This window comes from Piliocolobus tephrosceles, chromosome 21 (assembly GCF_002776525.5).
Source record: "Piliocolobus tephrosceles isolate RC106 chromosome 21, ASM277652v3, whole genome shotgun sequence".
In the NCBI taxonomy this organism is placed as follows: domain Eukaryota; kingdom Metazoa; phylum Chordata; class Mammalia; order Primates; family Cercopithecidae; genus Piliocolobus; species Piliocolobus tephrosceles.
In genome coordinates, this window is record NC_045454.1 from 38,971,876 (window position 1) to 38,989,048 (window position 17,173).

The 17,173-nt window shown below is 51.9% G+C and overlaps 2 protein-coding genes across 2 annotated transcripts in view; both read left to right on the top strand.

Moving 5' to 3' along the window:
• The first annotated feature begins 3,839 nt into the window (after nucleotides 1-3,839).
• Nucleotides 3,840-16,115, top strand: PRKACA (protein kinase cAMP-activated catalytic subunit alpha). Its single transcript, XM_026456936.2, is given in 9 exon segments — nucleotides 3,840-4,071; nucleotides 4,074-4,253; nucleotides 4,559-4,620; nucleotides 5,081-5,209; nucleotides 8,661-8,759; nucleotides 11,070-11,152; nucleotides 14,942-15,068; nucleotides 15,158-15,253; nucleotides 15,347-16,115. Coding segments are annotated over 9 exon segments (1,092 nt in total). The 5' UTR covers nucleotides 3,840-3,980; the 3' UTR covers nucleotides 15,572-16,115.
• The window catches only part of SAMD1 (sterile alpha motif domain containing 1), a 10,136-nt gene continuing 8,895 nt past the window's right edge, over nucleotides 15,933-17,173 (top strand). Inside the window, exon 1 of the mRNA XM_026457026.1 lies at nucleotides 15,933-15,973. Coding sequence (XP_026312811.1) covers nucleotides 15,933-15,973 — 41 coding nt within the window. The remainder of the gene's footprint in view (nucleotides 15,974-17,173) is intronic.

A 17,173-nucleotide genomic window follows, 5' to 3' on the forward strand; every position in this document is an offset into this window, starting at 1 on the left:
TTTTTTGAGACAGAGTTTCACTCTTGTTGTCCAGGCTGGAGTGCAATGGCGCGATCCCGGCTCACTGCAACCTCTGCCTCCCAGGTTCAAGCAATTCTCCTGCCTCAGCCTCCCGAGCAGCTAGGATTACAGGCGTGTGCCACTACACCCAGCTAATTTTGTATTTTTAGTAGAGACAGGATTTCTCCATGTTGGTCAAGCTGGTCTCAAACTCCCGACCTCAGGTGATCTGCCTGTCTCGGCCTCCCAAAGTGCTGGGATTACAGGCGTGAGCCACCACACCCAGCCACCATCTACCACTTTCTAGCCCAATGAGGGCTCTTCTCTCTGAATGCTGAGGGAGAGCTTTGGGGACAGGTAGCGGGGTGGGGGGGGGCTTCCCCCAAGGCCATGTGGGATTCCTGGCAGGCAGAAGACCAGCAATGCCAAAGGGCAAGTGTACAGGGTCCCTCAGGGTGGTAGCAAACCCAGGAACATCAGGGGGTTGAAGGCAGTTCTGTCCACATTGGCCACCCTGGTGCCCTGGACTCAGCACTGAAACCAATGGCTGAGTCGGCAGTGAAGTAGTTAATCTCATGGGAAGTGGGGGCGGGTCAGTGACCTCAGACCTGACCAGTCTTCTCATCTGTGGGAATAACAGCAGCTCCCACCCCACAGAGTGAGAACGAAGCATAGAAAACACTTAGCGAGGGGCTGGTCCCTTGTAGCCCTAGGTGGTGGTTAAAGGACAAGTCCGTAATGCAAGAATCTGTCAGGCTGCACATTTAAGATTTGAGCGCTCGGTCTGGCGCGGTGGTTCACGCCTGTAATCCCAGCACTTTGGGAGGCCAAGGTGGGCGGATCACGAGGTCAGGAGATCGAGACCATCCTGGTGAACACAGTGAAACCCCGTCTCTACTAAAAATACAAAAAAAATTAGTCAGGCGTGGTGGCGGGCGCCTGTAGTCCCAGCTTCTCAGGAGGCTGAGGCAGGAGAATGGCGTGGACCCAGGAGACGACGGAGCTTGCAGTGAGCAGAGATCACGCCACTGCACTCCAGCCTGGGAGACAGGGCGAGACTCCGTCTCAAAAAAAAAAAAAAAAATTTGAACGCTCAATGCCTCTATATTTGTTTTTGGGTTTTTTTTAATTATTACTTTTTTTGTTTTGAGACAGTGCCTTACTCTGTCACCCAGCCTGGAGTGCAATGGTTCAATCACGGCTCACTGCAGCCTCTACCTCCCGGGCTTGAACAGTCCTCCCACCTCTGCCTCTTGAGTAGCTGGGACTACAGGTGCATAACACCACACCTGGCTTATGTTTTTATTTTCTGTAGAGGGTTTTGATGTTGTCCAGGCTGGTCTTGAACTCCTGCATTCAAGCAATACCCCCAACTCAGCCTCCCAGAGTATTATTATTTTTTTGAGACAGAGTCTCACTCTTGCTCAGGCTGGAGTGTAGTGGTGCAATCACAGCTCACTGCAACCTCAATCTCCTGGGTTTTAAGAGATCCTCCTGCCTCAGCCTCCTGCGTAGCTGGAACTGCGGGCATGGACCACTACTATGCTCAGCTAATTTTTTAATTGTTTTATTTTTTGTAGAGATGAGGTCTTGCTATGTTGCACAGGCTGGTCTCTAATTCCAGGCCTCAAGCGATCCTCCAACCTCGGCCTTCCAAAGCACTGGGATTACAGGTGTGAGCCACCATTCCCAGCTCTCCCTGTTTTTTTTTGTTTGTTTGTTTGTTTTGTTTGTTTGTTTGTTTGTTTGTTTTTTGAGACGGAGTCTCACTCTGTTGCCTAGGCTGGAGTGCACTGGTGCGATCTCGGCTCACTGTAACCTCTGCCTCCCAGGTTCAAGAGATTTTCCTGCCCCAGCCTCCCAAATAGCTGGGATTACAGGCATGCACCACCGTGCCCAGCTAAGTTTTGTATTTTTAGTAAAGACAGGGTTTCACCATGTCGGCCAGGCTGGTTTCAAACTCCTGACCTCAAGTGATCTGCCCACCTCAGCCTCCCAAAGCGCTGGGATTATAGATGTGAGCCACCATGGCTGGTCTCTCCCCGTATTTTATTTTTTTTTTTCTTTTTTTTCTTAGACAGAGTCTTGCTCTGTCGCCCAGGCTGGAGTGCAGCGGTATGATCTCGGCTCACTGTAACCTCTGCCTCCCGGGTTCAAGCAGTTCTCCTGCCTCAGCCTCCCAAGTAGCTAGGATTACAGGCACACACCACCATGCCCGGCTAATTTTTTTGTTTTGTTTTGTTTTGTTTTGGAGACAGAGTCTCACTCTAGTCTTGCCTAGGCTGCAGTGCAATGGCATGATCTCAGCTCACTGCAACCTCTGCCTCCCGGGTCCAAGCGATTCTCCAGCCGCCATGCCTGGCTAATTTTCTTGTACTTTTAGTAGAAACAGGGTTTCACCATGTTGGCCAGGCTGGTCTTGAACTCCTGACCTCAAGTGATCCACCCGCCTTGGCCTCCCAAAGTTCTGGGATTACAGGCATGAGCCACCGTGCCCGGCCTAATTTTTTTATTTTTAGTAGAGATGGGGTTTCGCCATGTTGGCCAGGCTGGTCTCGAACTTCTGACTTCGTGATCCACCCACCTCAGCCTCCCAGAGTGCTGGAATTACAGACGTCAACCACTGCACCCAGCCTCTCTCCCCATATGTTTTTTTTTTTTCTTGAGACGGAGTCTAGCTCTGTCTCCCAGGCTGGAGTGCAGTGGTGCAATCTGGGTTCACTGCAAGCTCCGCCTCCTGGGTTCACGCCATTCTCCTGCCTCAGCCTCCCGAGTAGCTGGGACTACAGGCACCCGCCACCACGCCCGGCTAATATTTTTAGTAGAGATGGGGTTTCATCGTGTTAGCCAGGATGGTCTCGATCTCCTGACCTCGTGATCCTCCAGCCTTGGCCTTCTCCCCATATTTTATACCTCAATTTAAAAAATAATAGGCTGGGTGCAGTGGCTCACGCCTGTAATCCCAGCACTTTGGGAGGCCAAGGCAGGCAGGTCACCTGAGGTCAGGAGTTCAAGACCAGCCTGGCCAACATGGTGAAACCTGTCTCTACTAAAAATACCAAAATTAGCTGGGCGTGGTAGCAGGTGCCTGTAATCCCAGCTACTCGGGAGGCTGAGGCAGGAGAATCATCTGAACCTGGCAGATGGAGGTTGCAGTGATCTGAGATCGTGCCACCGCACTCCAGCCTGGCAATAGAGTGGGATTCCATCTCAGTAATAATAATAATAATAATAATAATAATAATAATTTTAAAAATAAAAAATAATAGTAGCTGACATTTATCTGGCACTAACATCACATGGGCCACTGTTCAACTCCCTTTGCCAAGATGAACTCATTCATTCCTTAAAACCACCCCACAGGCTGGGCGCGGTGGCTCAAGCCTGTAATCCCAGCACTATGGGAGGCCGAGATGGGCGGATCACGAGGTCAGGAGATCGAGACCATCCTGGCTAACACGGTGAAACCCCGTCTCTACTAAAAAAATACAAAAAAAAAAAAAAACTAGCCGGGCAAGGTGGTGGGTGCCTGTAGTCCCAGCTACTCAGGAGGCTGAGGCAGGAGAATGGTGTACACCCAGGAGGCGGAGCTTGCAGTGAGCCCAGATCGTGCCACTGCACTCCAGCCTGGGCGACAGAGCGAGACTCCGTCTCAAAAAAGAAAAAGAAAAAAACCACCCCACTTTACAGATGAGAAAAACTGAGGCCTAGAGAGGTGAGATCAGTTGCCCAAAGTCACAGAGTTCATCGGAGACCAGGCTGGGCTCTGAACTGGATCTTGTCCCCAAGTCCTGGCCCTTAGCCACTTTGCTGGGCTGCGTCTCAGCAGAGATAAGAATGACTGTTTTCAAGCTTGTTTTCTGGGTTGTTAAACGGACACAATGGATACAAGGCAGGTTGCCGAGCGAGTCAGATGAGACACTGTAGACAGCAGCCGGCACAGGGTCTGCCGGGGAAGTTTCAATGTTAGCCAGACGGTGATGTTCGCCTTGGGATGCCATGGGGCCGAGGAGTGGGCATCGAGCAAGACTTCCCTTGAACCAGCTCTGGAGCAATGCCCTTGCGATTGACACGAGAGGAACAGGGCCAGCTGGGGGCCAAGGTGACAGCTGAGCCCCCCAAGGGCGCCTGCTACCCGAGCCCCCGAGGCCTCCATCCCAGGCCCGGCCTCCCCAGAGAAGGGGCCAGAGGAACAGCCAAATCCCAAGGCTATAAATACCTCGGCTGGCGTCGGCCCTGGCCGTGGAATGTCGGTCAGAACTGGGGCGAGTGGGGGTGGGCTGGCCTGCCTGGGTGCCTCCCTCCGTTCCCCTGGGAGTGACCCCTGAGACTCTCTGTACCCCACTTTGGATGGAGTAGCAGCTGGATCCCACCTCTCTGTAGCAAGGGAGGCCCAGGCCACGGCCCAGCCAGGGCCCCCAGAGGCACCATAAAAAGGTCAGGCTCTAGGTTGAGAGAACTGCACCCCAGTTTCTACCAAGTATCTCCCCAGAAATCACCTGAACCCGCCCCGGTGAAATGGAGGTCTCTGTCTAACTCTCCCCTCTCTCCCTTTCAGTGAAAGAATTCTTAGCCAAAGCCAAAGAAGATTTTCTTAAAAAATGGGAAAGTCCCGCTCAGGTAAGGCCACTGGGTACAGAGTCCAGAAAGGGGTGAGCTGGTGACCCCCAGCCCCCTGGCTGCGTCCCAGCAACACAGCTAGAATTTCAGAAACCCCGTAGAAGGCTTCAGACCCTCCCCATTCACTCCCTAGGTGCCCATGGGGGCTCCTGTGTGGAGACACCTGACTGCCCAATGCCAGGCACCCCCATCCCACCACCCCTTCCAACGGCCCGCCCCTGCCCCCAGCACAGCTGCCAGCAGCTCCCAGGCCCCAGGCCAGGGCCGGATCTGGCCCCTGCCACCCGCCTTAAGGAATGCACCCTCTGCCATCTTGATTTTCCGCCCCTGTCCTCAACCCCGCTGACCCTACGTGCTCCCCGGGGCCCCCTCTGCCGGTGGCAGAGGGGATGCCTCAGACCTTAGCCCAGCAGGCCGTGGGGAGGATGCACCCTGAGCCTGCCGACCCCTCTGCCCCCAGAACACAGCCCACTTGGATCAGTTTGAACGAATCAAGACCCTCGGCACAGGCTCCTTCGGGCGGGTGATGCTGGTGAAACACAAGGAGACCGGGAACCACTATGCCATGAAGATCCTCGACAAACAGAAGGTGAGGTGGCCCGTCCTCGCCTTTGCCTGGACTGTGCCCACTCCTTGGAGCGCTATCCACCCATTCACTCACTTGCTTTGTTTTTTTGAGTCAGAATCTTGCTCTGTTGCTCAGGCTGGAGTATAGTGGCGCAACCTCGGCTCACTGCAACCCCCACCTCCCTGGTTCAAGCCATTCTCCTGCCTCAGCCTCCCCAGTAGCTGGGATTACAGGCGCCCGCCACCACACCCAGCTAATTTTTGTATTTTTAGTAGAGACGGGTTTTCGCCATGTTGGCCAGGATGGTCTCGAATTCCTGACCTCAGGTGATATACCTGCCTCAGCCTCCCAAAGTGCTGGGATTATAGGTGTGAGCCACCACACCTGGCCACTTGCTTTTTTGCGGGGAGACAGGATCCTGCTCTGTTGCCCAAGCAGGAGTGCAGTGACGTGATCATAGCTCACTGTAGCCTCAAACTCCTGAGCTCCTCCCGAGTAGCTGGGACTACAAGCACACACTACCATGCCTGGCTAATTTTTTTTTTTTTTTTTTTTTTTTAGGCAGGGGGTCTCTTCTGTGTTGCCCAGGCTGGTCTTGAACTCCTGGCCTCAAGTGATCTCCTACTTCAGGCTCCCAAAGCGCAGGGATTATGGACATGAGCCACCACGCCAGGCTCACCCACTATTCCCTGAGCCCCCATAATGTGCCAGCTCCAAGGGTCAGAAGAGCCCTGTGCTGCCTTCCCAAAGCTCCCTCTCCAGGCCAGCCATGAATTCAAAGCCAGGCACTGTGACACAGGGTCAGACACCAGTCCAAAGGGAGGAGGCCAGGAGCATTCTTGGGGGAAGCGGTGTTTACGTGGACTTTCTTCCCGTAAATATTTTTGTGATCCAACTTTATACTGGGCACTGCTATAAAGCAGCAATATAACCAACAGAAATGTAACCCAAGCCACAGAATCGATTTTAAATTTTCTCTTTGCTCCATCATAAACAGTAAAAAGAGCCAAGCATGGTGGCGCATGCCTGTAGTCCCAGCTACTAGAGAGGCTGAGGCAGGAGGATCACTTGGACCTAGGAGTTCAACTCCAGCCTGGACAACACAGCCAGACCCCATCTCTAAAAAAAAAAAAATTGTAATTAAAAAAGAAAGTGAAAGAAGCAGGTGACATTCATGAAATTCATTTTAATGACATGTTTGGGGCTTTTTTGGTTTTTTTTTTGAGACAGAGTCTTACTCTTGTCGCCCAGTGGCATGATCTCAGCTCACTGCAACCTCCACCTCCCAGGTTCAAGTGATTCTCCTGCCTCAGCTTCCCAAGTAGCTGAGATTGCAGATGCCGCCACCACGCCTGGCTAATTTTTGTATTTTTAGTAGAGATGGGGTTTCACCATGTTGGTCAGGTTGGTCTCAAACTCCTGACCTCAGGTGATCTGCCTGCCTCAGCCTCCCAAAGTGCTGAGATTACAGATGTGAGCCACCGCACCCAGCCTAATGATATGTTTTAATTAAGCCAGTATATCTACAGTATTACCGTTTCCATATATGATCAATGTGAAAATATCATTAATGAAACATTTTACATTCCTTTTGTTTTTTTCCCAGTCCTTCATGACTTCGGAAATATTTCCTTTTTTTCTGTACTGAAGTGTCTTTAAAATCCAGTGTCCATTGTATGCTTACAACAGGTCTCAACTCTGAGGGTACATTTTTCCTGGAAAGAGGAGAAAAAGCAGAGAAGTTGAAAAAGCTAATTCAGGCCTGGCGCGGTGGCTCACGCCTGTAATCCTAGCACTTTGGGAGGCCGAGGCAGGCAGACCATGAGGTCGGGAGATCGAGACCATCCTGGCTAACACAGTGAAACCCCATTTCTACTAAAAATACAAAAAAGGTAGCCGGGCATGGTGGCGGGTGCCTGTAGTCCCAGCTACTCGGGAGGCTAAGGCAGGAGAATGGCGTGAACCCGGGTGGTAGAGTTTGCAGTGAGCCGAGATCACGCCACTGCACTCCAGCCTGGGCGACAGAGCGAGACTCCATCTCAAAAAAAAAAGAAAAAAGAAAAAGCAGATTCACATGCCCAAGTTGTTCCAACTATGCCTGAAAGTCACCAGTACCTACATCAAGTGTTTAATTTTTGTTTTGTTTTGTTTTGTTTTTGAGATGGAGTTTCACTCGTTGCCCAGGCTGGAGTACAATGGCGTGATCTCGGCTCACGACAACCTCCGCCTCCCGGGTTCAAGCGCTGCCTTAGCTTTCTGAGTAGCTGGAATTACAGGAACCCGCCACCACACCCAGCTAATTTTTTAATATTTGTAGTAGAGACAGAGTTTCACCATTTTGGCCAGGCTGGTTGTTTTGTTTTTGAGACAGGGTCTTGCTCTCTTGCCCAGGCTGAAGTGCAGTTGGGCTCAAATGATCCTCCCACCTCAGCCTCTGAAGCTGCTGGGACCCTAGTCGTGCCATGCCCAGCTAATTGCTTTTTGTTGTTGTTGTTGTTTGTAAAGATGGGGGTCTCGCTACATTGCCCAGGCTAGTCTCAAACTCCTGGGCTCTGGCGATTCACCTGCCTGGGCCTCCCAAAGTGCTGGGATTACAGACGTGAGCCACCATGCCCAGCTGGTGTCAGTTTTTAAATTTGTATTTTAGATGCTCAAAATTTTTGAATTTGGCTCCCCAGCCGACCAGTCACATTTCAATTGTCCAGCATCCCCCTGTGGCTAATGGGGACTGAACTGGGCAGGGCAGGTATAGACTGTGAGGACACAGCTATGTGAGCAAAGCAGTTGACAGCTAACCAAGGGACCAGGCTGACTACGTGTGACACACCAGCCAGACATCAGCCAGCTGTGTGACCTTGGGCAAGTCACCTCCCCTCTCTGTGTCTGGTCTTCCAAACTGGCGTACTCCCAGCATGGGCCTCTAGGGCTCCTGTCCTGATTCAGTGAGAGACTAGGTGCCAGGTGCCTGCTCATGGCATCTGCTATTAGGAGACAGCTGATGGCTGAGGAGCAGTTAGCCTGAGGTTCAGGTTGCTGTGTGGAGTGATCTAGACAAGAAGCCACCCCTTGGGCTTCTCCTGCCTGTCTTTTCAATTTCAGTTCAGCTGCCCCTTCCTACAGGAAGCCCTCTCTGATTCCCCCTTCCCCAGACCATGCCAGGTACTTTACATGGGCTTCTTGGGGGCTGCTTCTCCACAACCCCAAGATGCCCTCCACCACAGCTCTGACCTCTGTGGGGGTAAACCCATGTATTCTTTGTCCTGGACTTTGTGCCCTGCAAGGACAAGCAGCCCCTAGCCTCCCTGATGCTGTGTCCTCAGCATCAGCCAAGGGCCCGACAGGCCACAGGCACACAAATGATTCTGGCTGAAGGAACCGGCCTGGCTCTGGCATCCCTAGTTCCAGGCATCAGGGGAAATGAGTCCCCTCTCACCTCCCCCTCCTCTCTGCCCTCCCCTCCCACCCTTCCCAGGTGGTGAAGCTGAAACAGATCGAACATACCCTGAATGAAAAGCGCATCCTGCAAGCCGTCAACTTTCCGTTCCTCGTCAAACTCGAGTTCTCCTTCAAGGTGGGGTCCCAGTGGCCAAGGGGCAAGGTCACTGCACTGGGTCCCAGCCTTCTGGCCCCCAGGGCTGGGGTCGGAGCTGAGGACAATCAGTGGCTGCCCTCTTTTGTGGAAGAACCAGATTCCTGGAGGAGGGAGACCAGGGGACAGGAGTCAGGCTGGGACTCTGGTAGACCCAAGTTCAGTTCCTGGGCCAGCCAATTTGTAGCTCGATACCCTTGGCGAGTCACCCAACCTCAATAACATCCCTCAAAAGCAGCACCTGCTTTATGGCAAGAGCCTGACCCAGGAGCACAAATGCTGTCCCAGGCAGCCAGGGCTCAGTTCCCAGCTCAGTACTTCCTGATGTGTGGCCCCAGGAAAGAGCCTTATCTCCCTGAGCCTCAGTTTTCTCATCTGTAAAATAAAATGGGGATCATACCAGTTCCAACCTGGTGGGGTTGTCATGACAGTTGCAGGCACGTCTTGAGCGCCCTTTGGGAGCCGTTTTGGGTGCCATCCAAAGCTGTAGTCATGAGAAACAGGAAAGGCCACTCAGGGCCAGCTTCATGGGCGTTCGACCCAGAGAAGCACAAGGGTCTATGCTCCAAGGGACCCCACACCTAGTTTAATGCTTTGCTGCTGCTGCTGCTGCTGCTGCTGTCTTGAGATCTGTAATAATTTTTTGTTGTTGTTGAGACAGAGTCTTACTCTGTGGCTCAGGCTGGAATGCAGTGGCGCGATCTTGGCTCAACTTCTGCCTCCCGGGTTCAAGCAATTCTCCTCCTGAGTAGCTGGCATTACAGGTGCCCACCACCATGCCCAGCTTATTTTTGTATTTTTAGTAGAGACAGGATTTTGCCATGTTGCCCAGGCTGGTCTTGAACTCCTGACCTCAAGTGATCTGCCTGCCTTGACCTCCCAAAGTGCTGGGATTACAGGTGTGAGCCACTGTGCCCAGGCCCAGCCTATTTTTTTTTTTTTTTTTTTTTTTTTTTGACATGGAGTTTGGCTCTTGTTGCCCAGACTGGAGTGCAATGATGCGATCTCGGCTCACCACAACCTCCGACTCCCGGATTCAAGCAATTATCCTGCCTCAGCCTCCCAAGTAGCTGGGATTACAGGCATGTGCCACACACCTGGCTAATTTTGTATTTAGTAGAAACGGAGTTTCTCCATGTTGGTCAGACTGGTCTAGAACTCCCGACCTCAGGTGATCCGCCTGCCTCGACCTCCCAAAGTGCTGGAATTGCAGATGTGAGACACCCTGCCCAGCCATTCTTATTTATTTATTTATTTATTTATTTAAGACAAGGTCTCATTCTGTTGCCCAGGCTGGAGTACAGTGGTGCAATTACAGCTCACTACAACCTTTGCCTCCCAGGCTCAAGCAATCCTCCTACCTCAGCCTCCTGAGTAGCTGGGACTACAGGTACATGCCATGATGCCCAGCTAATTTTTGTATTTTTATAGAGACAGGGTCTCACTATGTTGCCCAGGCTGATCTCAAACTCCTAGGCTCAAATGATCCACCCATCTCGGCCTCCCAGAGTACTGGGATTATACAGGCATGAACCACCACACCCGGCCCTCCATAATAATTTATTTTTTTTCCTTGTTTTGAGGCAGAGTCTCACTCTGTCGACCGGGATGGAGTACTGTGGCCGGATCTCAGCTCACTGCAAGCTCCGCCTCCCAGGTTCACGCCATTCTCCTGCCTCAGCCTCCCGAGTAGCTGGGACTACAGGCGCCCGCCACCTCGCCCGGCTAGTTTTTTGTATTTTTTAGTAGAGACGGGGTTTCACCGTGTTAGCCAGGATGGTCTCGATCTCCTGACCTCGTGATCCGCCCGTCTCGGCCTCCCAAAGTGCTGGGATTACAGGCTTGAGCCACCGCACCCGGCCCATAATAATTTTTTAACCAGGGGCCACCTTTTTTATTCTGGGTCCCACTAATTTTGCAGTCCATCATGATCCCATTTTACAGATGACAAAACTGTGATCTCAAAGCCTTACTCAGGCTCCCAGAGCAAGGTACTACAGAGTTCACTCTCCGGCCAGGGCAGGCTAACCAGCTCCTGACATATTTATGAGCCAGCCCTCACTTTCACCCATTAACAGCAGGATAAGGGTCGCCCCTGCTTCCTGGGCAGAATGAAATGCAACATGTGGGTTCAGCCAGCAAAGCATCTGGTCCCTAGAACATGATTCCTACGGAGAGCCAGGATCGCTGTTGTCATTTAATGTTTGAACACCAGCCAGGAGGCCCCCAAGGCCTTCAGATAGGGTCCAAGTCTCAGGGAGTGGGCCCTTGACCAGCCACTGCTTCCCACAGGACAACTCAAACTTATACATGGTCATGGAATACGTGCCCGGTGGGGAGATGTTCTCACACCTACGGCGGATTGGAAGGTTCAGGTAAGCAGGCCACTCCCCATCACATCAGGCTGTCGGGTGTCCACAGGTGGCAGTGCCCCCTGGGAATGCAGAGGAGTCCAACATGCTTGAACATGCAGGTGGTCTCCCAGGACCCTGTGGCTTTCTGCTTCCCCTACGCTGAGGAATGTGTGATAGTTCAACCGCCACAAAACAAAACAGAGCAAACTTGGCAACTTAGGTGTCCAAACTTTAGTTGGTCCCAGGCGCGGTGGTTCTCACGGGCACTTTGGGAGGCCGAGGTGGGCAGATCACCTGAGGTCAGGAGCTCGAGACCGGCCTGGCCAACCTGGCAAAATCCCATCTCCACTAAAAATACAAAACTTAGCTGGACGTGGTGGCAGGCACCTGTAATCCCAGCTACTCGGGAGGCTGAGGCAGGAGAATCACTTGAACAAAGGAGACAGACATTGCAGTGAGCTAAGATCACACCACTGCACTCCAGCCTGGGTGAGAGAGTGACACGCCGTCTCAAAAAAAAAAAAAAAAAAAAATGAAGTTGTTGATTTTGTGCATTTTTTGAGTCCCAAAGGTGGCATGCATCTGTAATCCCACTACTCCTGAGGCTGAAGCGAAAAGATCATTTGAGCTCCAGAATTTGAGACCAGCCTAGGCTACATAGTGAGGTTTTGTCTCTTAAAAAAAAAAAAAAAAAAATTGGCCGGGCGCGGTGGCTCAAGCCTGTAATCCCAGCACTTTGGGAGGCCGAGACGGGCGGATCACGAGGTCAGGAGATCGAGACCATCCTGGCGAACACGGTGAAACCCCGTCTCTACTAAAAACTACAAAAAACTAGCCGGGCGAGGTGGCGGCGCCTGTAGTCCCAGCTACCCGGGAGGCTGAGGCAGGAGAATGGGGTGAACCCGGGAGGCGGAGCTTGCAGTGAGCTGAGATCTGGCCACAGCACTCCAGCCTGGGTGACAGAGCGAGACTCCGTCTCAAAAAAAAAAAAAAAAAAAAATTTGTGGGGCGTGGCAGCTCACGCCTGTAATCCCAGCACTTTGGGAGGCCAAGGCCGGCGGATCACAAGGTCAGGAGATCGAGACCATCCTAGCTAACATGGTGAGACCCTGTCTCTACTAAAAAAATACAAAAAAATTAGCCAGGTGTGGTTGTGGGCGCCTCTAGTCCCAGCTACTTGGGAGGCTGAGGCAGAAGAATGGTGCGAACCCGGGAGGTGGAGCTTGCAGTGATCACACCACTGCACTCCAGCCTGGGCGACAGAGTGAGACTCCATCTCAAAAAATAAAATAAAATAAAATAAAAATTATACTATTATTTCATTTTATATAGATCAATAGTTTTATATGTGTAGATTTTAATACATATTTTTATACATAAAATAAAACTATATACACAAATTTGTAAGTTTAAGATACAGGCTGGGTACTGTGGCTCATGCCTATAATCCCACTTTGGGAGGCCAAGGTGGGCAGATTGCTAGAGCCCAGGAATTTGAGACCAACCTAACATAGCAAGACCCATCTCTACAAAAAGTAAAAGAAAAAATAGGCTGGGCACAGTGGCTCATGCCTGTAATCCCAGCACTTTGGGAGGCCGAGGCGGGTGGATCACCTGAGGTCAAGAGTTCGAGACCAGACTGACCAACATGGTGAAACCCCATTTTTACTAAAAATACAAAAATTAGCTGGGCGTGGTGGTGGGCGCCTGTAATCCCAGCTACTCAGGAGGCTGAGGCAGGAGAATCGCTTGAACCTGGGAGGTAGAGGTTGCAGTGAGCCCAGATGGCACCATTGCACTCCAGCCTTGGCAACAAGAATGAAACTCCATCTCAAAAAAAAAAAAAAATTAGGTGTGGTGACACATTCCTGTAGTACCAGCTACTGGGGAGGCTGAGATGGGAAGATCACCTGAGCCTGGGAGGTCAAGACTGCATGAGCTGGCCAGGCGCGGTGGCTCACGCCTGTAATCCCAGCACTTTGGGAGGCCGAGGCAGGCGGATCACAAGGTCAGGAGATCGAGACCATCCTGGCTAACACGGTGAAACCCCATCTCTACTAAAAATACAAAAAAAAAAAAAAAAAAATTAGCAGGGCGTGGTGGCGGGCACCTGTATTCCCAGCTACTCAGGAGGCTGAGGCAGGAGAATGGCGTGAACCCGGGAGGAAGAGGTTGCAGTGAGCCAAGATCGTGCCAGTGCACTCCAGCCTGGATGACAGAGCAAGACTCCATCTCAAAAAAATAAAAAGGAAAAAAAAAAAAAAAGACTGCATGAGCCATGATCACGCTGCTGCACTCCAGAATGGGTAACAGAGACCCTGTTCAAAGAGAAAAAAAAATTTAACTTAAAAATTTGTCTTATTAACTTACAAGTTTACATATGTAGTTTTATTTTATTTTTTGAGACAGAGTTTTAGTCTTGTCACCCAGACTGGAGTGCAGTGGCGTGATCTTGGCTCCGTGCAAACTTCACCTCCTGAATTCAAGTGATTCTCCTGTCTCAGCCTCCCAAGTAGCTGGGATTACAGGCGCATGCCCCCTTGCCTGGCTAATTTTTGTATTTTTAGTAGAGATGGGGTTTCACCATGTTGGCCAGGCTGGTCTCAATCTCCTGACCTCAGGTGATCTGCCCTCCTCGGCCTCCTAAACTGCTGGGATTACAGGTATGAGCCACCATGCTGGCCTTATAGTTGTATTTTAGATAGAAAACTATAGATTCACTTTACATACAATAAAATGCACAGTTCTTCAGTGTTCCATGCCACAAATTTTGACAGTTGTATACAGTTACCTAACCTCCACCTAAAACAGTATATGGAACTTTTCTATCACCCCAGAAAATTCCCTTGAATCCCTTTCTTCTTCTTCTTCTTCTTTTTTTTTTTTTTTTAATAATATACAGAGGTGGAGGCCGGGTGCAGTGGCTCACGCCTGTAATCCCAGCACTTTGGGAGGCCGAGGCGGGCGGATCACAAGGTCAGCAGTTCGAGACCAGCCTGACCAACATGGTGAAACCCTGTCTCTACTAAAAATATAAAAATTAGCCAGGCGTGGTGGTGCATGCCTGTAATCCCAGCTATTCAGGAGGCTGAGGCAAGAGAATCACTTGTTTCCAGGAGGCGAAGGTTGCAGTGAGCCGAGATTATGCCACTGCACTCCAGCCTGGGCAACAGAGCAAGACTCCATCTCAAAAAAAATAATTAAAAATACACACACACACACACACACACACACACACACACATCCATATACACACAGAGGTGAGGTCTTGTCTATGTTGCCCAGGCTGGTCTCGAACTCCTGGGCTCAAGTGATCCTCCCACCTCGACCCTCCAAAATGCTGGGATTACAGGGGTGAGACACCGCGCTGGGCCAAATCCCTCTCTTGACACGTCACCTCCCCGCCAAAGGCAGTTGTCCTTTCTGACTTCAAACACCGTGCCTTTGTTTTGTCTGGGCGTGGACATGATATAAATGGAATCATTCATGTTCTTTTGTGTCTTCTTTTGCTTTAACATAGTCAGTTTGAAATGCAGCCACGTTGTTGAGTGGATGCATGGGCTGTCCTGTTGGCAGTGGTGGTGGTGAGTGGAATTCCATTATATGACTATAGCTCAGTCTGTGATTCCATTCTCCTGTGGGTGGACCTACAGGCTATTTCCCATGTCGGGCTATCTAAGAATCAGGTGCCTTGCGTTTCTGACAGCTGGACTGGAGGTGTCTTCCTCTGGGGAAGGCTCTGCAGGGCCACCTGCTGGACCATTTTGGGGCATGGCCACTGACATTCACCTCTCCATTTGTCCCCATCAGCGAGCCCCATGCCCGTTTCTATGCGGCCCAGATCGTTCTGACCTTCGAGTATCTGCACTCGCTGGATCTCATCTACAGGGACCTGAAGCCGGAGAATCTGCTCATTGACCAGCAGGGATACATTCAGGTGCCCACCAGGCTGGGCGAGGGGCAGCCCCGGGGAAGCCGTGGCCTGGACCCTCCCTTCCTGCCAACTGCCTGTTCTTGTGCCCACAGGTGACAGACTTCGGTTTCGCCAAGCGCGTGAAGGGCCGCACTTGGACCTTGTGCGGCACCCCTGAGTATCTGGCCCCTGAGATTATCCTGAGCAAAGTAGGCGCCTCCCCAGCCCTCCCCTTCCCCTGAGGCCGGCTCTGCTCTCCTGCTCGCCCCCTCCTCACCCTGTGCCCCCCCATCTTGCTCCAGGGCTACAACAAGGCCGTGGACTGGTGGGCCCTGGGGGTTCTTATCTATGAAATGGCCGCTGGCTACCCGCCCTTCTTCGCAGACCAGCCCATCCAGATCTATGAGAAGATCGTCTCTGGGAAGGTGAGGTCCGGCTGCGGGGACACAGCCCTGGAAGAAACAGACCCTTCCCTGCTCACCCGTCCTACTCCCTGGGGAGCCCTGCTTGTTGTCAGAATGATCTAGAAGTTCCTTAAGTCAGGCCAGGTGGTGAAGCTGGACGCACCGGCCACACTGAGGCCAACACCTCGAGCCCCCCTTGCTGTCCAGCCCCAACCCCACGTTCCAGAATCCCAAGGGCTTCCAAAACCCCAAGCCTCACAGGAACTTATTGGCCGCAGAACACAAACCGCCCTGCCAGGCAACCCTCCTTGTCACTCCTTGTCCCAGTTAGTGTGAGTTTTCACAAATTCCAAGGCAGAAAAACCAGTGTATTTGGTTCCTGTTCCCAGGTGCTGTCCGCAGCCTCGCCAAGGAGTGCTGTCACTTAGCGTTTACAGCCCATGCTTCCTCTCCCAAACCCAGACTTGCCTAACTGAGGGTTCGGATGAGGGGTGCTGAAACCATCTCAGCTCACATCTATGACAGGTGCAAAGTGCCCGCCGTCCACCAGGCCCTAGAATCCCCCCATCAGTCACACCCTGAGATGGTGGCACCCTCTGCAGGAGAGGTGAGGAAACAGGCTGGGAAAAGGGATGTGTCTTGGCCAAGATCACACTTTGGTGAGTAGGTAATCATTGTAGGCACTGAGAGCAGGAGAGAGGTTGGGGACCCCACCTGTGCCCTCAGCTCAACCACCTTGCTGGGAAGACCCGACCATCCCCCGACTTGGTCCAGCATCTCCTACACAGGAGCTTTTGATCGGCCCAGAGTCACGACACTGTGGTGGGAGCGTCCTCAGGCTCAGCCTGGGCCCCAGTCCGGGCCCCAGTCCCAGCTCTGCCACTGATTGGCTTTGAAACTTTGCATTTGGGTGCAATGGCTCATGCCTGTAATCCCAGCACCTTGGGAAGTGGAGGCTTGAGGCCAGCAGTTCCAGACCAGCCTGGGTAACAAAGCCAGACCCCATCTCTTAAAAAAAAAAAAAAAAAAAAAGCTAAAAATTAGCTGGGCGTGATGGTGCACCCCTGTATTCCCAGCTCATCAGGAGGCTGAGGCAGGAGGATTGCTTGAGCCCAGAAGTTCAAGGCTGCAGTGAGCTGTGACTGTGCCACTGCAAACCAGCCTGGGTCACAGAGCCAGACACAGTCTTTTAAAAAAATTCAGGCAAGTGGGGTGCCCGGCTGGACACAGCATCATTAAAAGGGAAAGATGAAGACCTGGCACGATGGCTCACGCTGTAATCCCAGCACTTTGAGAGGCTTAGGTAGGTGGATCACGAGGTCTGGAGTTCAAGAGCAGCCTGGCCAACATGGTGAAACCCCATCTCTACTAAAAATACAAAAATTAGCTGGGCATGGTAGCAGGCACCTGTAATCCCAGCTACTCGGGAGGCTGAGGCCAGAGAATAGCTTCAACCCAGGAGACGGAGCTTGCAGTGAGCCGAGATCACGCCATTGCACTCCAACCTGGGCGACAGAGCAAGACTCCGTCTCAAAAAAAGGGAAAGATGAGGCACTGCCATGGGTGGAATAGAAACTGCCAATAAAATGGCCCAGAGTAGGCCGGGCACGGTGGCTCACGCCTGTAATCCCAGCACTTTGGGAGGCCGAGGCGGGCGGATCACGAGGTCAGGAGTTTAAGATGAGCCTGACCAACATGGTGAAACCCTGTCTCTACTAAAAATAC